The sequence below is a fragment of the Zalophus californianus genome, chromosome 4, assembly GCF_009762305.2.
Source record: "Zalophus californianus isolate mZalCal1 chromosome 4, mZalCal1.pri.v2, whole genome shotgun sequence".
NCBI lineage: Eukaryota > Metazoa > Chordata > Mammalia > Carnivora > Otariidae > Zalophus > Zalophus californianus.
The window spans coordinates 8,509,065-8,534,039 of NC_045598.1; the positions used below are offsets into that span (position 1 = coordinate 8,509,065).

The following is a 24,975-nucleotide window of genomic DNA, read 5'->3' on the forward strand; positions in this document are numbered from 1 at the left end:
CTGTCTTGTCTCTGTCGATCCACTGCTTAGGTGTATAGAGCGCCTTTGGGTAACTTCACCAAGAAGCTGACCGCTTGTATGTCTACAGTAGGGCTGCTCCAGCCGGCGAGCCCCTCCCGCAAGTGGATGGTGACAACCTTGGCCTGTGACGCCAAGCGGGGCTGGAAGTTTGACTTCAGCTTCTACGCGGCCGCCAACGAGCTGCAGCACACGCGGTAACGGCCTCGCAGATAAGCCCCTTTCCCCCAGCCGGACCCCTCTCCCCCAAGAGATGTCAGCAGGCACCTTTAGGAAGCCCCTGTCCACATGCACACATGTGTTCGGAGAGTTCTTGGCCCAGGACTGGGGAGTGGGGGACGCCGGCACAGAGGACTGGCCGGTGACCGGCTCCCTCCCTGCCCCCCTGCCTTGCGCTGGCGCCACTGCCCCTCCCCCGCATGCCCAGCAGGTGCCGTCTGGGGCCTTTTGCACTTGCTCCTCCCTCTGCCTAGAATGCTCTTCCGTAGCGCCTCTGGTGTGATGGCTTCTCTCCAGGATTCAGGTGTCCACTCCGATGTCCCCTCTTGGGAGAAGCTGTCCCTGAGCAGAACTCCCTCCCCGTCCCGAAGAACCATGCCCGGTCCTTCTCCATGTGCTACCCCTGCTCCCTTTCCGGCCCCCATGGCCACCTGGAATCACGCTGACCTGTGGTTTATAACCTGTCATTCCTTGGGAACATCGTGCAGTGGGCACATTGACCGTGTCCCCCGCTGTGTCCCTAGCACCTAGCGCAGGGCCTGGCGCCCAGGGGGTGCTCAGTGAACACTTGCCAAATGAGTGGATGTGTATGCTCTGTACCTCCTCTCCAAGGCACTATTCACTCTTTCTATGTAATTAATTCTGCAAATATTTTAATGCCATCCCCTCCCCCGCCCCGCCAGACCGTAAGGAGACAGGACAGAGACTGTGTTTGTTGTACTTACGTGCTGTATACTCAGACCCTGCCTAGTGCCTGGCATGTAATTAGTGCCCCAAAACACTTAACAGGTGACAGCATTCTGTTCCCCAGGGGGGCGGGGGCCTCTGAGCAGCTGGGGACACCTGTGTTCTGACCAGGGCCCCACATTCGTGTATCCATTGAGGCTGTATTTCGTTGTTCATTGAACAAACACGGGGCGGCGCCGACTGTGTGCCGGCACCCCGCTGGTGCTGGAGATACGGTGGTAAATAAGACAGATGTGGCTCCTGCCCTTAGGCTGGCTAGCGGGAGACAGCAGCTAACAAGTGAACCGCAGTGTCATTACAAGCGATGGCACGTGCTCTGCTCTGGAAGGGGGTGCGGTGCTGGGCCTAGAGAGTGACAGTGCAGGCCCTGCGCTGGTGACGTGAGGGGCTCTGACTCTGACAGAGCCTGACCTCGGGGTGCTGGGCCCCCATAGAGGCTGGACGTCACTTGGGGCAGAGGGCAGTGGTGTGGAGGTGGGGGCGGGTGACCAAGATGGGCCTACCGGGCTCTTCCAGCCCAGGGTGCCTTGGCTTAGGGGGTGGGGGTCCCTCTGCCCATCCTCCCCTGAGCCCAGGGCTGGGCTCACTCTGCACATACACAATAGCAACCAGGATCAGGCTGCCTGGATGAGCTTAGAACATTCTAGAAAGAACCTTGAGCTATGTCAGGTCCAGTGGTGAACAAGCTAACCATGGAACCCTTGCTTCACACAGAATCTTGAGGCTCAGTAACTATTCAGCTTAAGGCGGGGGTGCTTCTGAGTAGGGAATCTCAAGGCTGGCCTGGGGCCCCTCTGTGAACTCTTGCACCCCCTGGAGGGCAGTTTGGAAACTCCTGGTCTCCCTCCCTCATGCCCCAGGTGGGGAGACACACACAGAACAGGAGGCTGTTGAGCAGGCCACGTGGTGCGTCCTGGCAGTGGGGAGACCAGAAGTGACCTCCACACCCCAGCCCCCAAACTGAGACTAAATCCTTGCGCTGGGGGGGGGGGGGGAGCGAGTCCGTCCCCGCCCTCTTCCAGTCCTGGTACCCAGCCACCTGTGGCTATGCTTGCCTCACTTCCCAGACTCCTCCTGGTCTTCCCAGCCTCAGCCAGGCTCCTTTGCCTCCACAGGAAAGTGTACTTTGCTCAGTCCCACAAGCCCCCTTTCCACGGGCGTGTGTGTGCAGCCCCTCCTGGCTGCCTTCTCAGCTCCAGCCCCGACGGCCCGACCAAAGGCTTCTTCTATGTGCCCAGTGAGAAAGGTACATGTGGGGAGGCTGCAGTGGGGCCTCGGGAGGCTGGGCCCCGCCTTCCCATACAGATGTGACTCCCTCTGCAGTGCCCAAGGCCCGCCTCTCGGCCACCTTCGGCTTCAACCCCTGTGTGAACACGGGCTGCGGAAAGCCAGCCGTGCGGCCACTGGTGGATACAGGGGCCATGGTCTTCGTGGTCTTTGGCATTATTGGCATCAACCGCACGCGGCAGGTGGACAACCATGTCATCGGAGACCCGGTACGTGGGCCCACTTTGGGCAGATGTCAAAGGGCCGGACCACACCAGATCTGCAAACAAGTACCAGCCCAGATGGCCACTGGTCCAGCTCCCCCCACGCCCTCTTGCTCCTCTGACTGCTCACCAGGCCCAGACAGGACCACCACAGGCCCTCGAGGGCACTGTTTCTCTTGAGGAGCGATCAGGGTTGAGCTCTTAGAATCGCCCAGGAATCTAGGTACATTGTGGGCCTGAGCTGGTTGCCCTTCACCCTGAGGGGCTAGAATGGAGCTAAGGGAGATACAAGCATGTAAACTTTGCCCCCCCCCACCGTCCTCTTTCTGCAGAAGGCCCCTCCCTGCGCCCACAGCCCCTGCTGCATGCCTGACTGAGGGGCCCTCCCCTCTGTGTGGGCTCCGCCCCCTGTAGGTGCTTGTACCCCGTGCTGGGTTCTTGGGTGTTGGAAGGGAGAGAAGCTGTCGGAGGCATGGCTAGGTCTGTCTGGCATGGAATAGGTGCTGAGCATGTGGTGGGAAGGACCATGGATGTGGTAGGGTCAGAGCTCCTGCCTGGAGAAGTCAGTCCGGCTGGGTATACAGGGTTTCAGACCCGAAGTAGTTCAGGACCCAGGATAGTCAGAGATCTGTGTGATCAGTCCCGACCGCGAGTCCCCCAGGTGTTCAGAGGAGCGGGGGAGGCGGGGAGGACACAAAGCAGTTGAGGGAGGATGGAGATTTGGCTGTGCGGAGCAGGGAGAGACAGCAGGAAGCCCAGGTGAGAGCACGTGAGTGAAAGCAGGGCTGAGCCTAGGGGCCCTGTGCAGGGTGGGCAGTGTTGGGAGCAGAAGGTGCTGCTGGGAGCAGGACAGAGCAGCCTCGGGCATGGACCTCAGGCGACCGTGCAGAGGCTCCAGCCTGATGTCTGTGAGGGTGGCAGGGAGCTGTGGAAGTTCTTCCCCTGGGGCGGGGCTCAGGACTGAGTTCCCAACTCACTGAGCGGCACGCGCCCACTTGTGTCTCCTTGGGAAAGGGCAGTGTCGTCTATGACAGCAGCTTTGATCTCTTCAAAGAAATTGGGCACCTGTGTCACCTCTGCAAGACCATCGCGGGGAACTCGGAGCTGGTGAAGCCGGGCGGGGCCCAGTGCCTGCCCTCAGGTGCGCGGGAGAGCCGTTTGTCAGAGGGAGGACACACCAGGGAGGCCGTGCTGTTGCTCCCAGGGTGGGCAGCCACGAGGACACCCGTGCCTGGCATGAGTCCTGCAGACACACGTCTGAGCTCGAGTTGGTGTCCACATTGGGGCGAGGGCGTGTGAGTCTTCTAGAGCCGTCTCGTGCGCGAACACGGATTGGTGCAGAGGTGCGCGTGTGTGGGGATGTGTGCAGTGTGTGTGGGCACACCTGCCGGAGTGGCTTTTCCCAACTCGGGAGCCAGGGCCAGGTTGGACGCAGATAAACCCGGGTGAGGTCATGCCAGGGCTCTGCCGAAGGGGCCACAGGGTGTCCTTTTCTACCCCAGTGGCAAAGGACTGTTGGAGGTTACCTAACGGCCCACTGCCACTGGTGGCAGACACGTTTTGAGGCTGGGAGGTTGGGGGAAGGGCTGTGCCCCTGCCACACGCTCACCCAGGGGGTGAGTACACATGACCAGGTGGGATGGGGGGGAAGGGGTGCTCTCCAGGTCCCCAGCCCGACCACCTGTCTCCCCTTCTCCCTGCAGGCTACGGCACCTCCTCCTTCCTGCAGATGCTGCATCCTGAATGCAAGGAGCTGCCCGAGCCCAACCTGCTCCCTGGGCAGCTATCGCACGGGGCGGTGGGTGTCAAGGAGGGTCGAGTGCAGTGGATCTCCATGGCCTTTGAGTCGGTGAGCTCCCAGCAGCCTCGTCTCACAGTGCTTGGCCAGATCAGAGGGGCGGCTCTTCAGAGAGGGGGATAGTGCAGCCCAGAGGTTAAAGTACTCCCCGCCCCAGGTCACATGGTTATGAGTGTCGACATCAAGTGTTAAACCTGGCATCTGACCACAGGGGGCTGCCCTTTCCATCATGTAGGCCGTTCCCACCGGCCCAGGGTCTGTGTTGGTTCGTCGCCTCTGGGCTGAGGAGTCACTGGGGCTGGAGGCTGGCGGAAGTCCCGGACGCTCCCCTCTGCCGCTCTGGGGGGCCGGGTTCTGGGCCACAGACCCGGGTGCTGGGCCTCCCCCAGGAGAGCTTGGAAGCCAGGGGACCAGCCATCCCCACACCTCACTACTTCCTCTGTCATCCTGACCCTCCCTGGACCCCGCCCAAGGAGGGAGGCCCATGTGCAAGCACGCTCAGACACGCACACACAAGCACACCTGACCTGGGCCTCCGCGGGCCCTGTGGCTGTGACACAGGGCTGTGTGCCGAGCCTGCTGCAGCCGCGCATGTGCTGAGGCCCAGGGTCCAGTCCCAGCTCTGATCCTGGTGTGCGCTGTGGCTCCTTGAGCCAATCATGGCTCCCCGCCGGCCTCAGGTGCCGCCTCTGAAGATCCCTGCCCTCTGCGTGGCAGTCCCGGGAAGCAGCAGGGCCATCACGTAGAGACGTGGGGGACGAAAACCGGTCCTCGTTCTCTGGCCCCTGGACCTGCTTTCCTTCCCACCACCTGCCACTCGCTCCAGAAGCAGCCACCCTGAGTCAGGAGGCCCCAGAGCCCCTTCCAGTCCACCTCCGAGGGAGCCCCAGGCCAACGTAGACACCACTTCAAAGCCCCGGGCCGGTTTTTTTTCTTTTAGTTGTGGTAAAATATGCATCGTAAAATCGACCGTCTTAGCCATTTTTGAAGCACAGTTCTGGAACACTGAGCGTATTTACATTGTTACGCAACCAGCACCACCATCCACCTCCACAATTCTGTCCTGTGAAGCTCGAACTCCCTCCCGCCCCTCCCCCAGCCCTCGCACCCACTGTTCCACTTCGTGTCTCAGGGAATGTGGCTACTCCGGGCCCCCGAGGTAACTGGAATCTACAGCACTGGTCTTTTTGTGTCTGGCTTATTTCATTCAGCATAATGGTCCCCAAATTCACCCATGCTCTGGCCTGTGTCAGAATCCCCTCCCTTTCAAAGGCTGAGGCCCTAGACGGTTTGAGAGAGGACGGAATCCCCTCTCGGGCTCATCCACACCACGGGGTGTCACTTCCAAGCTGACCCCACCAACACTCGGACACACACGTGCACACAGACACGCTGTAAGCTGGTCTGTGCGCAGGGAGAACAGAATTGGGCGTGGGAGCATGTGTGTGAAGGTCCCAGAGCAGGGTGAGTGCCTGTGTCCCCCCGCCGAGCGGCTCCGAGGAGCTGGGGGCTGGAGACGGGCGGGTTGCTGGGCTGTGACAACAGCTCTGATGGGGAGACACCAAGGCCTGCCAGAGCCCAGCAGAGGCCCGTCTCGGGGCTTCCGGGAAGGTTTCCTGGAGGAGACAAGCCTTGAAGGATGATGGGACCTGGCTGTGCGGGCAGAGGGAACAGTGTGTGCACAGGCTAGGACGCGGAGCATGGGGGCTCCGGGAGCTGCCGCTGGTTCTGTTGGAAAGGGATGGGGTCTTTGGTGGCATCAGAACCTGCTGCCCTTATAAGGCTAACACGTGCACCCAGAGGCCAGTGGGAGGTAACCCTGGACTGGGGCACTGTTCGTGTGCAGGTGGCCAAGGGCCGACTGTACCTGCCACAGAACGGACCAGCCGTCACCTGGAAAGAGTGAGTGGGCACTGCCCCCCACCCATCTCAATGGTTCATGTGCCCCACAGACCACGTACAAGGGCAAGTCCTCCTTCCAGACGTACTCGGACTATCTGCGCTGGGAGAGCTTCCTGCAGCAGCAATTGCAGATGTTCCCCGAGGGCTCGGCCCTACGCCGAGGATTCCAGACCTGTGAGCACTGGAAACAGATCTTCATGGAGATCATAGGCAAGCGGCAGCCCAGCCCCTCATCCCTTTAACTCCCCGGGCCTGAAGTGGCGGGTGGTAGCAGGTGACCTGGGGCAGGGAGGGCACGGCATTGCCTGTCTGAGCTGCAACTTATCCTCTTCTCTGTCCTGGCCAAGAGTCCTGGGGCAACCGTAATGGCCCAGTGGCCAGGAACACCAGTCAGAGGCCAGAGTGTGGGTCTCCTGCTCAGGGGCACCTAGCACCGTTCTTTGCTCCTTAATTTGGCCACCTAAACAGTAACAGTGATCACCGTTGTGGCAGCTCTCTGTCATGATGGGCCTTCCCAGGGCCACGCCCTGTGCTGAGGGCCTGACCGTGTTCTTTAAACTCCAAAGGAGGCCTGTGTGGGGTGGGTACTCTTACTGTGTCACAGGTGAGGCTCAGGGAGGCTCTGTGGCTTACCCGCAGTGAAACGGACAGTGCCCAACCGTGGGATCCCAGTAACCTCCAAACCGTGGAGGGGCGGTGGGGGCGGGGCACCCCCCAAAACCCAGCTGAGAACCCTCTTCTCTTGCCTTCCAGGGGTGCAGAGTGCCCTGTATGGCCTGGCCCTATCCTTGCTCATCTGTGTGGCCGCGGTGGCCGTGTTCACCACCCACGTTCTCCTCCTCCTGCCAGTGCTCCTGAGTATCCTGGGTATGTGGGGGGGGGGGTGGCAATAGGCATCAGGCCATGGGGCCAAGAGTCGGCAGGGGTCCCTCTGGTGGCCTCAGGTCAGGAGGTTCCTCTCCATCCTTAACTGTCACACATCTTTATTGAAGGTTTCCCAGCCACCCCACCCCCACCTCAGGCAGAAAGACCCTCTGTGATGGTCACTCATAGGACAGTGCCCCACCAGCCTGTGTGCTCCCAGAAGGGACCTGGATGTTGCCGGGTGGTAGCTCCTGGCCCAGTGACATGTTGCTGCACCTATCCCTCCCCCCAGAACCCCTGCTTCTCTCTGGCCCTGGTCCTCCTGGTCCCTCCTGTCACCAGAGGTGGGGGCTCCACTCTAGGATTTGCCCCATCCCCCAGGGGCCCTCTGAGTTCACCCACCACCCCTCTGGGACTGTGTGGGTGAGCCTGGGTCCAAGCTGCCTGCCGGCCGTCCCCTGCCCCCTGCAGGTATCGTCTGCCTTGTGGTGACCATCATGTACTGGAGCGGCTGGGAGATGGGGGCCGTGGAAGCCATCTCCCTGTCCATCCTCGTCGGCTCCTCTGTGGATTACTGCGTCCATCTGGTTGAGGGCTACCTGCTGGCCGGAGAGAACCTGCCCCCCCACCAGGCTGAGGTGAGCACCCTGCCGCCCCCCCAATGCATCTCCTGTCCCCAGTGCAGCTGAGGGGCCCCCAAGGCCAGCTGGACACCCCCGGTGCCCAGCTCCCAAGCAGACTGTTCTAGGGGCCGAGGTTTTCGCGGCCAATCTCCATGCCCAGGGTATGTAGGTTCGAAGGCAGCCCCGCCAGAGCAGTATTGTGGGCCTTGGGCAGGCCCGTCCCCCAGCCTGCTTCTCTAATGAGCATAAGGGCTCGGACCAGATGATGTCCACGTGCCCTCCCTGCTTCCCTGAGTCCGAGTCTCCTCCAGCCTGGGGAGCAGGGTGGCCCATACTAGTCATGACTCTGAGGCCACCCCCCACACACATCTTTGTGGCTTAGCAACAACATGTTCATATATTCAGTGCCAGGACCAGCTCTGGGTCTTACAAAGTGTTTTGTTTTCTCCTAATTTGGAGTTGTGGTATGGAAATGTTCACCGATACATAAATTAAATCAGTTACGTTTTTAGGGGCTTTTAGCCCAAAGCAAGAGATCCGTTGCCATCAGGGCCATTTCTGAGGACCTACAACGCAAATCAGCAGCAGCCTGGCTGTCCTAGCAACCATTAGGCGCCTGCCTGTGCGCCTTCGGCAGGGAGTCCGGCCCTCTCCCCACCAAGCCCGGGAAGTAGGTGCTGTCACCAGCCCCATTTATGGGAGCAGAATTGGGGGCGTCCAGGAGCGGACTGGCCCCAAGCAGGGAGGGAGCCCACTGGTGTGTCGGGCCCCTGGCCCCAGCCTTTGCCCTCTCCTCGCACCCAGGACGCCCACTCGCAGCGCCAGTGGCGGACCCTGGAGGCCGTGCGGCACGTGGGAGTGGCCATCGTGTCCAGCGCCCTCACCACGGTCATCGCCACGGTGCCCCTCTTCTTCTGCATCATCGCCCCGTTTGCCAAGTTCGGCAAGATCGTCGCGCTCAACACAGGCGTGTCCATCCTCTACACGCTCACGGTCAGCACGGCCCTGCTCGGCATCATGGCGCCTGGCTCCTTCACCCGGACCAGGACTTCCTTCCTCAAAGCCCTGGGCGCTGTGCTCCTGGCGGGGGCCCTGGGGCTAGCTGCCTGTCTCGTGCTCCTTCGGAGCGGCTATAAGATCCCCCTGCCCACTGGGGCCTCCCTATAGCCCTGGCAATTGGGTCCTGACTGGCGCACCTTTCTGTCCAGTGGGTGTGGGACGAGGCGCTTGTTCTGACCCCAGAGGCATGTTGTTTCCTGGCTCGGCTCTAACTGGTTCTGTCCCCGGGCCTGGGTGGGAAGAGGCGCCCCACCGCTCAGTGTGGGAGCGGACACCCACCTGTGTGACCTGCACTGCCTTCATGACGGCACCCCGCCAGGGCTGGGTGGGAAGCCGGCTGCCACCCCGTTCATCTGGGCTGCCAACAGCTGTGTCAGGCACCCCCTGAGAGCGGAAGAGTCCAGCCCCCCTCCATGCCAGCTCACCACGGGGGTGTCCCTCTCGTACTGCCTCAGTGCTGGCGACAGCTTTCCCATGTGGGTGTTACAGGGCCCCCATTCTACAGCTGTGAAAACAGGCACCAGGAGGCAAACTGATTGACGTGGAGCTGGGGCGGTGGCAGAGCCCAGCTGCCTCCTGAGCCCCGTGCCTCCCTCGGGGAATTTGCAGGAAGAGCACAGTGGGTTCAAGGGCATGGGCCTTGCACCCCCTACCCCTCTCCTCCCCTTCCCCCAGCTTTATGGCGGCCAGTGCTGGGTGGTCCTGTGGTCCCTCCCAGGCCTTTTGGTCCTGGCCAGAGAGTACAAGAGACTGGCCTGGGGTTCTGCATGTCCTACCCTGGGCCCCAACACAGCCTTCCTCACTGATCCAAGCCCCCATCTCCCCCACTCGACTTTGGGGGGTGGAACTGGGGGAGGCAGTCCTTGGGTGGGGGGCTGGCTGTGCCTGCCGCCAACTCACAGCAGATGGTTCCTATTCGAGTGAAATGACACCGCAGACCGCCGCCATTAACACGAGCATCATAAGCATCACTGGCTCCACCGCGTTCTTCACACTGTAATAACTAAGTGCTTGCAGGCTGCTCGGCCAGAACCTGGCACAAGGGGTGGGGCTGGGCCTGGAAGGAGATGGAGGTGGGTGGAGGGTGCCAGCCTCCCCAGGAACCAAGGTCCCAGAGTGCTCTGCGAGCCCAGGTCGAGGTTGGGGGCCTCAGGTAGCGCTGTGGGCGTGAGGTTCAGTAGATGCACCTTCTTTTAAGGGGCTCATCTGGCTTGTCAGTTGGGGCAATATTTTAAAAGATTTTATTCCTTAGAAAGATGAGTGGGGAGAGGAGCAGAGGGAGAAGCAGGCTCCCTACTGAACAGGGGGCCTGATGTGGGGCTCAATCCCAGGACCCCAGGATCATGACCTGAGCCGAAAGCAGACACTTCACCAACTGAGCCACCCAGGTGCCCCAGTTGGGGTATTTTTGAGCACCTCTGGTGTGCCAGGTACTGTTCTTCCTTGGGGCAGACATTGCCCCCCTGGGCCTTAGGAAGCCAGACACAGACTGAGCTGGAACTGAGCCCTGAGGGTGGGAATGACGTCCAGGGTGACCTCCAGGCTAGCTCACCTGGTCATCTGTAGATATTAACCGAGGGGCTAGGTCTGCAAGGCAGAGGTGGAAAAGTGTGTCCCCACCTAGTGCATGCCGGGGACCGAGTGGGGACTCAGTATTTGTATGGGGAACAGCAGGCTTTTGGACCCACCATCTATGCTGAAGCCAGACCCTAAGTAATTCATGGTTCTAGTTACTGTGCCAGATGTTCTTCTCAGGATTTTTATCCGTCTGCCGGGGCTGCCAGAACAAAATGCCATTAACTTGCAGGGGGTGGTGTGTGTGTGTGTGTGTGTGCTTAAACAACAAATTTATTCTCTCAGTTCTGGAGGCTGGAAGTCCAAGCTCAAGGTGTTGCCAGGGTGGTTCCTTCTGGAGGTTCCAAGGGAGAATCTGTTCTAGGCCTTTCTCCTGGCTCCTGCTGATCGCGGGCAGTCCTTGGTGTTCTTGGGCTTGAAGACACGTCCCTCCCCATCTCTGCCTCCGTCTTCACATGGCCATCTTTTCTCTATGGTGTTCACATCCTCTGATCCCTACACAAGGACACCGGTGGTATCGGATCAGGGTCTACCTTAAATGGCTCCACTTGATCATCTGCAAAGACCCTGTCTCCAAGTAAGCTCACATTCATAGCTCAGGGTTAGGACTTCACTATATCTCTGGGGGGGACACGTTTCAACCCAGAACCAGCAGGGCTCAACGTTAGCCTTCGGCTCATTTGTTAGCCTTCCAGAGTGCGTGCTATCATACCCATTATACAGGTGGGGAAGCCAAGGCTCTAAGAGATTGATTTGGCTAGGTCACACAGCTGGTAACGGAGGAGCCAGATTTTGACCCCAGCCAGTCTGCCCCAACCTTTAAAGGTATACAACCTCTGGGAGAATTGTAACAAAGCCTGACAGATGGGGGCATTCAAGGTTGGTGGTCAAATCAAGAGGCCTGTTCTTAGAAAATCTGAGATGGAAACCCTTGAATGTGTACAATATTTCACCCTTAAGTACTTTCCCCGTCAGCCTTCTGTGAAACCGGAGCCCTCAGAGGCCCAGCAAAGAGCAGTGAGGCTCGGGGGCAGGTTGAGCTTGGGACCACACAGCCCTGAAGGGGCTGCTCAGGGGTTCAGACCGGTGAACCCAGGGCTCCAGCAGCCCTTGTCGGGGGGCCATGATACAGGGTGGCACCCCTTCCCGTGACTGACGCTGTGGGAGGAACGGGCCAGCTTATGGGAGGAGTTCAGGTGGGAGGGGGTGACAGGGAGTCAGGTAGCAAGGTGACAAGGCACCCTAGAAGCACTTAGAGAAATGACTGTCCCATCCAATAACCTCTCCAAGAACCTAGTTTTAATGGGGAGGCAGAGTCGTTTGCATATCATTTGCATGCAATCAAAATAATGCCCATTTGTAAAGAAACCCTCATTTAGCCCATTTTCTTTTAAGAAACCGCTCCTCTTCATTCCCCTTGACCTCTGCTTTTTTTTTTCAGAGTGTTGGGTGGTGTTGAGCAGGCAGCCAGGCCTTGGTGTCACTGTCACCTCCCCCCAGGTGACTAGGGCTGCCCCGCCCACTACGACTCTGGTACCCCTCATAGGTCTCCAGGGAGCTGGGTTCCCATCTTAAGATGGGCTCCTGGGGCCCGGAGAGGGGAAGGCGGTTCGGGCAGTACCAGGCTGCTTCTCCTGCCCCGCCCTCTGCGGGTGGCATTCTCGACTTTGGATCTTTACTTCCTCATTAAAACTGACCTGTCCTGGTCCCTCAGGCCCTACATCTGTCCAGCTGCCAACCAGTAATGCTACCCCTTCCCTGGGGGAAGGATGTGGGTGACTATTTGGGGCCACGCACTCGGCTGTCTACTTGCCTACAAATAAATCCCCCTTTATCTTGTTTGTGAATATTGGCACACAGAGTCCCAGAGGCACTAACTCCCATGAAAAGAACCTTGACCTTCCTTTGCTGCTGATGCACAGCTCACGGTCTTAATGAGCTTTTGCCGAGTGCTAATGAGATGCCCTTCAGTAGCTCGGGCACAGCAGTTAGCCTGGGGTCTGTGAGGAGGTGCAGGTATTCCGCAGGCCAAGGAGGGCCACAGGGCCCAAGGGGATCCCAGGGGAGAGAGACCCCTGTCACCTGCAAAAGTTCCCTGAGCCCCTGCTTCTCTCCCTCCTTCTCTTGGAGGCCAGGAGATATTAACGAGAGCCAGCTGTTTGGGAGCGCCTACTGCATCCTGGGTCCTAGCCATGCATTCTTGGGAATCCTCACAGCATTCCTCAGAAGGGGATGTTTTTGTTTCCGTCTCACTGCTAAGGGAAATTGAAGCTCAGAGACATGAAGTAACTGGTCTGAGCTCACACAGCTTGTGAGACAGAGCCGGGCTTCCCACCCAGGGCTATTGGCTCCTGAGTCCATGCTCTCTGTCCCCTACAGCCTCTCAGCATGTACCACATTTGACTCCAGGGCCAGCTGATCAGCTTCCCTCAGTTGCTGTGCTCCACCTGCGTGCTAATCCGACAAAAAGGAGCACCCGATCTGGAGTTCGGAGTCCAGTATCCGAGTCTTAGCTCCAGCCCTGCCCCGGGGGGGCAGGCCACTGAACAAGCCACTGAACATTGACTTAATCTGGGAAATGGGGCAGGAGACAAAATGACATCCAGAGCTCTGATCCATCCACTGCTATGCTGGCAGGATTTGAGTCCCCCGAAGTCAAGCTGCCCCTGTGCCCACCACCGGTGGCCGTCCCCTGTGAGTCTTGTTCTCATCGTTGTTCACATCTCATAAACAGAAGAATGCCCATTGGAGCGGTGCGTTCATTTGTTCAACAACCTACTTAGCACCTACTATGTGCCAGGAACCGTTCCAGGCCTCGGTGATGCAAGGAAATGCAAACACAGACCCAGACCCTGACCTCATGGGCCTTACCATTGAGGTGGGACAAAGAACTTTCATAAAAGAACCCCTCAAACATATAACCACAAACCAGAGGGTGGTGAGGGAGAAGAGTGAGGCATAAGGGCACAAAGCCATGAGGCCGGGGCTGGCAGAGGGGTCCCTGGAGAAGGATGAGGACCACTTTCCTCGCCTCGGGGGTGCTGATCCCACCCGACACAGGCCTCTGGAGCCAAAGGACAGCCTACTGCAGGCTGATGCGAAGGCATCAAAGAAAGGATTCATTGGATCTTAGAGGGGATAAGACCAGAGCCCTCTTGGGGCAGCAGACATGGAAAGGGACAACACGCTGGCCCAGGAGAGAACATCTGGCTCAGAGTGACACAACCCACCAGGTGAATCAAAAGAGAGCCAAGCAAAACACGTGCAGTAGCCCTGTGCACAGGGCTCTCAGGCCAGCCTCGGTTCCTACAGAGAAAGTTTCTCAGGAAGAACTGAGTCTCCTTTGCCCCTTGGGGCCTCTAGAGGAGTTCAGGGGTGGTGGTCACATCTGCTCCAGCAGGCTAAATGCCATTGCCTTTGGCATTCGAGGCCCAGCAGAGTCCTGTGAAATTCTGGCCACTCTGAACGGGTGTACAATAGGAGCCCAGCCTCTGGGGGCCATGGGTCCACACACTGCTGTCCCTGGGGGTTCAGGCTGGCATGGGGCCTGATGTCTTTGCCCAGCTCTGCCCTCCAAGGCTGCCTGGATTTGCCTTAGAGACGAGGTCTGCATCCTGAGACCAGGATGGCAGAATGTGCCTCCCAGCCACAAAGAGGGGCTCAGGCCCCCCACACCACATCTCCAACAGAGGGGCTCCGAGGGAGCCTCTTCCAGTTCCCTCATCTTCTTCCCAGCCTTCACTGCCTCCTCCTTGGTTTCCCCACCTTTAATCTGTCCCTCATACAAGCCCATTCTTCCCTCTTCTGGTCGCTGCGCCTTGACTTTTTTTCTTTGAGGATCTTCCCCATCCCAGACCTGTGGTGCAGATGAAGCTGAGGCAACCCTCCCCCCACACACTCCCCTAATTACCCCCTCACATTACCCCCTAACCAGGTGTACGTGGCATGTAACCCACGCCTGGCCAATCAGTGCATTCCATCTTCTGGCCATAGTGATAGGTTGAGGGATGGACTGACCCAAGCCAGTACAATGAATGTCTTCCTGGGGACTTGGTGGAATTATGGCAAAGATAGACTCTCCTTTGACCAATATTTCTAGGTTGTGGGAGGAAATCCTGGAGCCTGCCTAGGAGTGAGGCCGAAACAGAGGAAGGCAGACCAAAGGGTAAAAGTCAAATTTCTGATAACATCACTTAAGCCCCTGGATCCAGCCATGCCTGAAGATAAACGTGCCTAGATTTCTTTCTTAAGCCAATAAATCCCCTTTTCCTTAAGCCGCTTTGAGTAAAGTTCTCTTTCACTTTAAATCAAGAGTCCTAACTAAACAATCTCCCCCAAAGGCTTTAAGTATTTCTATCATTTACGGGTTTAAGCCCCAACTCTTACACATGACATTCAAGGTCCATCGTGATCTGGCCTCAACCCTCTCTTCAGGCTCATCTCCTACAAGGTCCTCCAGCCATCCTAGACGGCTCACCTGTCCCAGATATTCTCCATCTCCATTCTGGACTGTGCGCACATGTCCCCCTCTCTTTTCCCCATTAACGCCTGTCAGACTCTGACCTGTCCCTCAAGGCTCAGCTCAGATGCTACCTTCTCCACGAAGGCTTCCTCTTCTCTCTCATGGCCCCTTGTTGGAACACCAAGCTCCATGCTATCATGAGTTGTGTCCACATCTACCTTCCTGGCTGACAATAAGCCCTTGAGAAAGGAAAAATCTGTGCCCACCCCCAGGACTGCCCAAGGAAGCTGGACTCTATCCCAAGGAATGGGACTATAATGAAGGGCTTTTTAAAGCAGGAGACCATTTTAGGCTTATCCAATTGGTAAAAATCTAAACATTTTATAACACCCTCTGTTGGCAAGGTTATGGGGAAACAGTTCTTTTATGCATTGCTGGTAGGAGTATAAACAACCATCATGGAGGGTAATTTGGCAATAACTATCAAAATCACAACCGCATGATCCTTTTGATTCAGCAAACCCTCTTCTGAGAATTTATCCTGAAGATAAACTTACACTGGTCAAATGTAGACGTTAATCACTGAAGCCTTGTCTGGTATAGCAAAGGACTGGGGGCTCCTAAATGTCCATCAACACAGGGACCAATGAAATAAATTAGTCCCTTCAGACAATAGGATACTCTGTAGCTATAAAGAAAGAACGAGGAAGCTAAGTGCTAGCATATGAAACGTAGTCCGGCTATATCAAACAGGGCGACCATTGCAAAATAGTGTGTAAAATGTGCTAGCTTATGGGTTTAAAAAAAGGGGGATAGTTGAGAGGATATATACTCATTTTGCTTGTGTATGCATAAAAAAAACCCCGAAGGAAGCATAGAAAAGCTAAAAAGTTGGTTACCTGTGGGTATGGGGAGGGGGTGGGTACCAAGCATATGGCAGACAACAACTGAAGGAAGACTTTTATAAATCTTCTCACATTCTGGATTTTTTTGACCGTAGGAATGCAGTACCTGGATGATTTTTTTTCAAGCAGAGGGGAGATGTGGCTTTCATTTGCTCCTCAGAGTGCTCACTCTGGTTGCAGGGCAGAAGGTGGACTGGAGGAGGGTGGAGTGAGGCAGGGCGAGCAGTGAGGACGAAGGGGAGGGGTGCACCCCCACACACCCAGAAAAGGCATCAACAAATATCAGCTGAGGTTGTCTGAACCCAGGCACTGCTGGGAGCTTCTCTGGCCAGTGGCAGCCTCCCTGCCTCCTTCTCTAAGCAGAAACATGGAGCAGTCACCTGCTCTGGAGTCAGAGAGTTTGTAATCAGAGTCTTTGAAGTGATTGGGAGTGTGGCATTTCCTGATGCCTCTCCCTCTCCCCCTTGGAGTTGAGCAGGCAGAGGGAATGCTTGGGAGGGGCCGAATAGGGTGATAAGAAAAGGCTGGGGCTGGGCTCCGTGGCCGTGCCATTGTGGAATCCTAGAAATCGGGGTTTGTGTCCTCATTCTGCCTCCATTAACTGTGTGAATTTGAGCAAGTCATTTGCTCTATCTTAACCTGTTTGCTCATCCATTAAATAGAATAATCCATGGTGCATGGTTGTTGCATTTTGAATGAGGTAGTACAATGCCAAGGGGCTGGCCATAGCGATACCTGTTAAACCATCATCACTATCATTGGCATTGTTACAAAACGGATTTCTCCCAACTCAGGGTAACATTTATGTGCTTAGAGTTGCAAAGCACTCCAATAAACAGGAACTATTTACTCCCCAATTAGTTCTTCTCCAACTGTGGGTAGAATGTGTTTTCTTGTCCCATTGGTGCTGGATCTAGCCATATGACTGTGAATTGTCTATTGGGATGCTGGCAGGAGTGAAGCAAAGCCTTGAAATATATCTGTCCCAGGGGACTTGCCCTCCGAGCTTCTGTTTCTCCAAGGGAAAGACATGCCCCAGGGAGCCCACTTGCTCCAGGAAGCTGAGAGATATGTGGAATAGACTTGACCCAAACTGTAGTCTGGAGCCAAACAAAGCTGGTCCTAGCATAGATCATCTGACTCTTCAGCTGACACTGCTGATTGTTATTTTAAGCCACTGAGTTTGGGGAGATTTGTTTTGCAGCATTATTGCAATGATAGCTGACTGAAGCATTGGCTATGACTTCCAGAATAAAGTTGAAGGTCCTTCAAGTTTTTTTAGGATCTCATTGACAATTTTCTCAACTGTATCTCACACTACTGCCTCCACTTTGCACCTCAGACCTCAGCCAAACCAAACTTCTTTCAGTCCTGATGCCTGTGGTGCTGTGGCTCACCTCCAGCCCCTATACAGACTGTCCTCCCTGCCCAGAACACTCCCCTACTGCACCTTCATAGCTCCTCTCTACCCTTCAGACTCAGTTTCTGCTGGGAAGCCCTCATTAGTGCACCAAGTCTGGGTTGGTTGTCCTGGGACGTGACCCCATAGCCCTCTGGATTGCTTCTGCCCTGTATTTTTAGTGACCTTCTACTTGTCACTCTCTCTCCCCACAAGGGCATACTCCATGAAGGCAAAAGACTTAAAACCCTCAGCTCCTAGCATAGAGTATATTCATTGAAAATATTTGTTGACTGAATGAATGTCCTGCCCCTTCAAGCCTCCATCTTCCTACCTGTAAAATGGGAACTATCTCATCAGAACTGGGGCAGAGTGATGCCCTTGCTTTGCTTCACTACAGGGGGATGAATTAACAGGTGCCTTTTACTCTCCAGCAACTCTGCATCCCTCTTTGCCTTCACCTCCTCCCCCACCTCTTGTCAAAGGGACTGGAGGCGAAGGTCGTGGTTTCTCAGCAGATCAGTGGAGTCTTTGTTCTGCACAAGCCTACCTGCTTGTACTTATCTGGCTTGTGTGGGGAGAGGAGAAGGGCTTCTGACCAGGCTGTCCCCAAACTATCACTCCACTCTGCCTCCCAGAGCGCCTTCAGGGCAGATCTGCCTTGCCTTCGTGAGAACAGGCAGAATTCTGCAGGGTGAGTGAGAGAGGAGGGGTAGAGGGAAGCTGACATGTAACTGAGTCCCTTCCACATGCCTTGAAATCACTTCATCCCTACCACCCTCCCTGAAAGGAGGATTGTATCCCCATTTTTCAAAGAAGACAGTGAGTCACCCATCTTCACCCAGTGGTGGGATTCTAACCCGGACTGTCTGACTGCAAGGTCAGTTTCTACTGCATACAACTGCCTCCACACCGAGCAATGATCTGGTGTACCTCAGTGGTGCAGGTAGCGTCAAAGGGGACAGAGAGCATCGATGACATTATTACAATAAAAAGAGAGACGCCCTAAAATGTGTACAGCACTATGCAACTCACAAGCCACCGTCTCACCAGTTTCTCCTAACTTTGCCAAGCAGGCCTATTACCATCCCATTTTACAGAGGAGAAAACTGAGGCTCAGCAAGGTGAAGTGATTTGTCCCAACATCCCACAGCAAATAGCGAAGCTGAGGCAAGACTCCTCCCACCTTGTCCCCTGGATCACTGAATTCCAGAGGTCTCACTCAGGGACTCTGGGGCCCTTGCCCAGGGGGACCTTGGGACATGTCCTTTCCCCGTGGTGTGGTAATCATACCATCAGGCTGCCTGGATTCCACCTATAGCTGTGCAACTTTGTGAAAGTCACACGAGCTCTCTGAGTCTCAATATACTAGTTATCTATTGCTGCCTAACAAACCACTTCAAAAACGTGTGGCTTAAAATAGCAGCCATTTATTTAGCTCATGATTCTGTAAACTAATTAAATTAGACTGGGCTCATCTGGGTGGTTCTTCCGATCCTAGAGGCTCCCTCCTGCATCTGCAGTTAGCTGTAGGTTAGCTGAGTGCTTTTGCTTTGGGGGCTTGCCTGACTGTCAGGCTGGAGGAATAGGGGTCACAAGGCCATATGTCACTCACCAGACTTGTTCACAAGGCAGTGTCATGGTTCCTGGAGAATGAATGGGAGCACACAAGGCCTCCTATTATGGCTTGAATTGTGTTCAGCCCTCCTGTTATGGGTTGAATCCCAGAAGATGGATTATCAAGCTTTGTTTTAGAAAAAGAGAGGAAGCACGGGTAGAGGGGAGAGAAAGGACACATACATTCACCAACCCCAAAATGCAATTTATAAAATGAAAATCTGGTGTGACATTCAACTAAATTAACAATTTATAGATAATTCACTATGCTTATACCATTAAGCAAATGCACTTTAAATTGATTTCAAATTAGTGGGCTAATGATTTCCCCCAGGTCCAGTCTCTGCCAGCCCCCCAGTGCAGTGTTTTTAATAAGAGGTAGGTGTGCAATAACGGCCTCTTTATTCCATAATTGAAGCCCTAATTGAACTTGAGGTCATATCCAAGGGCCCTATTGATCTACATAGAGAGGGAAAGTGCTGACAGTGACCATCTTCAGGCCAGAGGGGTGGGGTGGGCCAGGGGATAATTCTGCAGCCGTGGCAGATTTGGAGATCACTTTTTGTATGATCTGCAGGTAACTTGATGGCTGATGAAGTTAAATAACCTCGAGACAGGCAGAGCTCTTAATCCCTGTCCTGCAGGAACTCCCTAAAGACATGTCAAGGAACTATGTAACCCTCCAAGATTCCCAGGGCCCCAGGGTAAACACTGCACCCTCTCTTGTCCCACCATGCCTAGCTGACCCCCAACTCCCTAGGCCAGAGGGATCCAAGTCAAGGTACACCACAAAAGTGTTCTACTATCCTTCCTCATCCTAAGTTTCAAGTCCTTTAACCCTCAGCTCAGCCAAGAGCTTCTCCAACCTCAGCTCAAAAAGGTAGGGTGGAAGGTCTTTGGTTCTTGTTGGCATAACTCTGATTGTTTCCATTTCATAAACACAAACCATTACCCATCTCTATTGTTGTCTCTAAAGGGGCTGTAAGAAACTTTAGCTCCATTTCAAGAGAACATGGGAATCTTGTTTTATTTTTCCCAGCCATTTTGGCTGTTCTGAACCCAGAGATCTTTTTTTCAAAAGGGTATGACAGACAAAAGGGAGTGGGAGGGGAAGCAGAGAGGGAAAACGAGAGATCCAGAGGAAAGGAGTGAGAAGAATGACAGAGACCTAGTGTTAAAAAAGGAGAGCATAGAGCAACTGAGAGAGAGACATTTTACAGAGGAGTAAATGTGTAATGGAAAATATCATGACCCCAAGGTCAGGGAGAACAGCCAAGGGAGGTGAGGCAGACTGTGAGCACTGGGTCTCCTAATGAATGGGATGAATGTTTAGGACAATCTGTAAAATATTCCACGTGTGCCCTTGAGATTGTTGAGCTGTCTATAATACAGTTCAAATTTGAGTCTTAAAATTATCTAAACATTGGGGCACCTGGGTGGCTCAGTCGGTTAAGTGGCTGCCTTCAGCTCAGGTCTTGATCCCAGGGTCCTGGGATCGAGTCCCGCATCAGGCTCCCTGATCGGCGGGGAGTCTGCTTCTCCCTCTCCCACTGCCTGCCGCTCCCCCTGCTTGTGTTCTCTCACTCATTCTCTCGCTCTCTGTCAAATAAATAAATAAAATCTTTAAAATAATTATCTAAACATTGTATATTAGCAGTAGGTACAGTGCTCCCAAATTTCATAAAATCTGGAGAAAGACAAGAATAGGAAACAACAAAGGAGGAGGAGCTTGCTATTTTCCCTGTTACCTATCCCCATCCCATTCTTGGAACATAAAACTCCTTGCAGATTTTTAATTGGCCTTTAGCTTGGTTATGGTCAGTCTGTGGAACTCCCAAGATTCCTCCATTGCACGGGGGGTTGGGGGGGAGGGGGTGGGGGGAGGGGGTGTAATACCATGCTCCTAGCTCTTGACCGGATTCGTCTCTCAGACATGTTGTACCTGGGGTGTGGAGGAAGAAGAAGGTTATTCATTCTAAGCTCTGCATCATCTCATTCTCATTTCATTACAGGGATCAGTCATGGTGATAATCAAAGAGAAGAAATGTCTGAGAGAAGAATGTCTCTGGTTTCTAGGAAGAGATTAGTAGGGAATAGCCATTGAATCAATATTGATTAATAAAATTTTCCGGAAAAAATCTAAACCCACATTATTTGAACAGAGTCTTCCATGGAACATCTTCTCTGTTGATCAAAAGAATGAAGAAAGGCAAAATCAGAAGTGAGAAATTCTTTTTTTTTTTTTTCAAAAAAATGACTGTGAATTGATGGAACCACTTTAGAAACATATGTATATACCATGATCAACAATTTCACTCCTGGGTATAAACCCAACATAAATGGGTGCTTTGTCCATCAAAAGGCATACACAAGATTGTTCATAGCTTTTTTCATAACAGCCTCAAACTGGAAACAACTCAAATGTCCATCAACAGTAGAATGGATCAATAAACTGTAGTTTATTCACACAAAAGAGTATTTATACAGAAATAAAAAAGAATGAACTACTGATATGCAGTGACATGGATGAATCTCAAGACATAATGTTGAATGAAAGAAGTCAGACACAGAAGAGTGAATACATTTACGTGAAGTTCCAGAACAAGAAAAACTAATCTATGGTGACAGATGTCAGAAAAAGGGTTACCCTTGGTGGGAGGCAGTACAAGGAGGTGGTGCTGAAAAATGTTACGTATTTTTATCTGGATGGTGGTTACACACACATACACACACACACTTTTAAGCTGTATACTTAAGATCTGTGTGCTTTATACAAGTTTTTCCTTAAAATGACTAATAAATATTTTTAAAATATTCACTCCACTCCATCAGCCCCAAATTTAAACCATCATCTGTCAGTCACTTCTCGAGGGCCATGAAATTCACAGAGCGTGTGCTTTATTTTCTATCTTGAGGGACATGGAAGCATACCTGCCCATTGTGCAAATGAGGATAATGAGGCATGGGATCTTTGGGCAGAGGCTCTGCTGCAGACCACCCAGTGTAAGGCTGAACTGACAGGCGTCATGGTAAGTGCAGCTGTGAACCGCGATCTGTGGCACCTCTGTCCTTCCTCATGGCATTATTGATGTGGTTCACAACGCCTGAGGCTGGACATGCCCCTTGGAGCTGCCAAAAAGTTCCCATCATCCCATAGCCCTGCCACTCTCCCTAGAGCAGAATAGGATGGCTGTCGCAGCAGCTCCTGGATTAACTTCAAGAGATGCCAAATTAGAATTGAATTATAGTTCAGCCTTGTGATTCCCAACAGCTATCACTGCAGTGACCTAACCATGGCAGGACTTGGTGACCACACGCCACGGGTAGCTCTCAGAGGCTGTTTCAGCACCTCGGACAGAGGTGCCCCCACGCTGTGAAGCCCAGGTGCCCTGCTGGTTCTATTATTTCAGCACCAGGGACAGCGACTCACGCATTAAATGGCTTCGGAAATAGACTGGTCTGGCAAAACGTTATTTGCAGAGAGCAATCTTCCCACAGTTTGCTATTTACACACAACGCTACTGCTTCCAGTTTTGTATAACAAATTAAATTCTGACAGCATTAAAAATGTATGTGTGATGAGAAGATTGGTTTGGAAAACACCCAACATTTACCTCTCTTCCACCTCCCCCTCCTTTCTCCAATCCAGATGTTTCCCAAGGGACCCGCACTTCAGGGAATGCCCAGTTAAATGGGGTTTCTCATATGTAGAATTGTCAGTGGAGCACAGGGGTAGAAGAACAGAACCCCTGGGACCCAACTTATTTTCCCTTCTGAAACCTAGATGCAAGAATACCTTCCTCTCTGAGAGAGTGAAATGCAAGGTCATTTAGAGATCTTTCCTTTAACATATGTGCACAATCCATTCATTCATTCAATTAATATTTATTGGGAGCCTAGTGTGTGCCAGGTCTTGTGCTAAGCACTGGAGATAAGATGGTGAGCCAAATAAATCCCCTGCTCTCGTGAGCGTACAGTCTAGTGGGAGGAAAAGACAGGAAACACATAAATATATCAATAACGAAGATAATTTCAGTTCGTTGTAAGTTCTATAAAGAAAATAAGTAGAGAAATGGGCTGTATGGTGACTCATTAGGAGAGTCAAAGAAGGCTGCTCTACAGAGTTGTTGTATGCGTTGAGTTTTGAACAATGAGAAGGAGCCAGACTTGTGACGAACTGGCAGAAATGCATTCTAGGAAAACGGTGCCACAGCTGCGTAGGTGCTGAGGTGGGAACAAATGTGGCAAGTTCAAAGTGTGAAAAGGAGTCCAGTGTGGATGGAGTATAGTGCATGGGGCAAAGACATGGTGGAAATAAGGTTGGAGAAGTAGGAAGGAACCCGACCACATGGGCTTTGTGGGTCATATAAGACATTTGGATCTTAAGCATGGGAGTGATCTGATTTATGTTTAAAATAACCTGCTTTTTTAGCTGCTATGTAGAGAATGGACTGGGGGAGTAGGAGAGGAAGTTGGCAGACCAAGTTAGGCTGTTGCAATGGTCCACTGAGAGACAATGGTGATGATAACCCCCTCTCACCTCCAACCACAAGCAATTTTATCTCCAAAATTAAGGATGCACTTCTCTGAGCCATCCATGCTCCCTTTCTCCAGTCCCTCTTGTAACCAGTGCCACACACATACTGTTTATTGTGAGATATTATGAGAGAACATGCACAGGGTCATATATTATGGTTTATTTACTATTGAAAGAATGAATAAATGGTGGCTTCAGAGCCATCTCATATCTCATCTAGAAATAGAATCTAGTGCCTCTTTGATGCCAGTTTTTCTCACTCTTTCAATTCATGGGTTACCACTTGGGGAGGAAGGACAGCAGAATGCACTGCAGAGCACTTAATCCACTCCTCATGGCTCATCATCTGAGAAAAAACCTCATCAAGCCAGTGGGAATTATAGGCTCATTTTGATGAGATGCCAATGGGGGATACTATACATTATTAATTATGCAGTGAACCAAAGCATCAACATATATAATATTTAAAGCATTAACGTAACAGGGATATTACTTCCCAGACCAGCCAGAGGACCCAGGGAGACCACAAATGCGTAGTATACAAGTCCATGCTCTACCCAGTTAAGCTTGCCAGCCATAAGAGTCTTGGGAATTTACATCCAATATGACCACCAGGAAAGGAGCAAACTGAGCAATGAGGGGAAAAACTTGACTTAGCATCAGGGCCTCTGGCACTTGGTCTCATCTCATTCATTAACTCACTTGAGAACGTCAGGCAGATCCTTTCCTTTCCCTGGACCTCATTTTTCTCAACTGTAAAATGAGGGGTTTGTTTGAACCTCATGATTTTCTAGCTCAAAAAGTCTCTAAGTCTGTAATGGCCCTCGGACCTTAATTTCCCACATTCTTTTGAATCTATTCTTGTACTCCCCAAATCCCCAAAAAGTATGGAAAGCATGTAATATTATGTCCACTTTTCAGGATGGGAAAACTGAGGCCTCGAAGTCACAAGTACTATTCACACATTCACCAACTGAATGAGAGAGGGCTTAGATGCCATTACAACTCACCCAGGTAAATCCCAACTCTTCCAGATGGAGTTGACAGCAGTGCATTCTGCAGGCCTCACTCCAGACATCCCCTTCCCCTTCTCCCAGCCCCTTCAAGCCCCTGCTGTATCCTGCAACCTCTCTGGTCATACCCAGGAGGGGTACATAGGCACAAAGATGCCTGTGCTCCCTGCAGCCTCTGGGTATGCATTGCTACTTCAGTTTCAAGGCCACTGGCAAATTCCAACATGGCCAGGCACTTCCACTTGGCTCATAATTGGAATATGTCAGCTCATTAGCATGAGGAAAGGGAGGAAGACACCCTGGGCTTTATTGACCCATCCTGATTTAATAGGTGTTCCCTTTGCAGCTCCAGGCCTTGGAGAAATCTGTGCCCCACCTGTGTGTGCCTGTGTTTGTTATGGAAATTACCACTCGCCCACACATATAAATCTGCAAGAGAGCCTCTTGTCATTTCTAATAGTTCCACAGGCTGCACTGAGAGAAGGCTGGGCAGAGCTGAGGTTATTTGGGAAGTGAGGGACCTCCATCTTTGTGTTAACATTAGAGGAATCTTGACCACCCAAAGAGCTCGTGTAATAGGTTCAGTCATCAAGAGCTTGCAGTGTGCCCAGGACTGTGCTCAGGGTTTCCCATGTGCTGTCCCATTTAAACTTCCCATAACCCTATGATCTCCACATTTTTGATGAGAATAGTGAGGCTAGGAGAGATTTAAGTGACTTGCTCAATATCACAGGAATGGAAAGCAGA

The 24,975-nt window shown here is 53.2% G+C and overlaps 1 protein-coding gene across 4 annotated transcripts in view; it reads left to right on the forward strand.

Annotated features, from left to right (window-relative positions):
• The window catches only part of DISP3 (dispatched RND transporter family member 3), a 62,012-nt gene extending 41,071 nt beyond the window's left edge, over positions 1-20,941 (forward strand). Inside the window, exons 12-21 of one of the 4 annotated variants that reach the window (XR_003517868.2) lie at positions 31-215; positions 2,100-2,230; positions 2,308-2,480; positions 3,489-3,615; positions 4,178-4,323; positions 6,225-6,384; positions 6,928-7,041; positions 7,510-7,676; positions 8,466-10,872; positions 20,691-20,941. Coding sequence is in view for 2 of the 4 variants with exons in the window: in XM_027582119.2 (XP_027437920.2) it covers positions 31-215; positions 2,100-2,230; positions 2,308-2,480; positions 3,489-3,615; positions 4,178-4,323; positions 6,225-6,384; positions 6,928-7,041; positions 7,510-7,676; positions 8,466-8,828 (1,566 nt within the window). In the remaining 2 variants the exon portion in view is untranslated. Of the gene's footprint in view, positions 1-30; positions 216-2,099; positions 2,231-2,307; positions 2,481-3,488; positions 3,616-4,177; positions 4,324-6,224; positions 6,385-6,927; positions 7,042-7,509; positions 7,677-8,465; positions 14,548-20,690 lie in introns of those variants that run through there. The other 3 variants (XR_003517867.2, XM_027582119.2, XM_027582105.2) reach the window with 3 other exon arrangements.
• Positions 20,942-24,975: the final 4,034 nt, after the last annotated feature.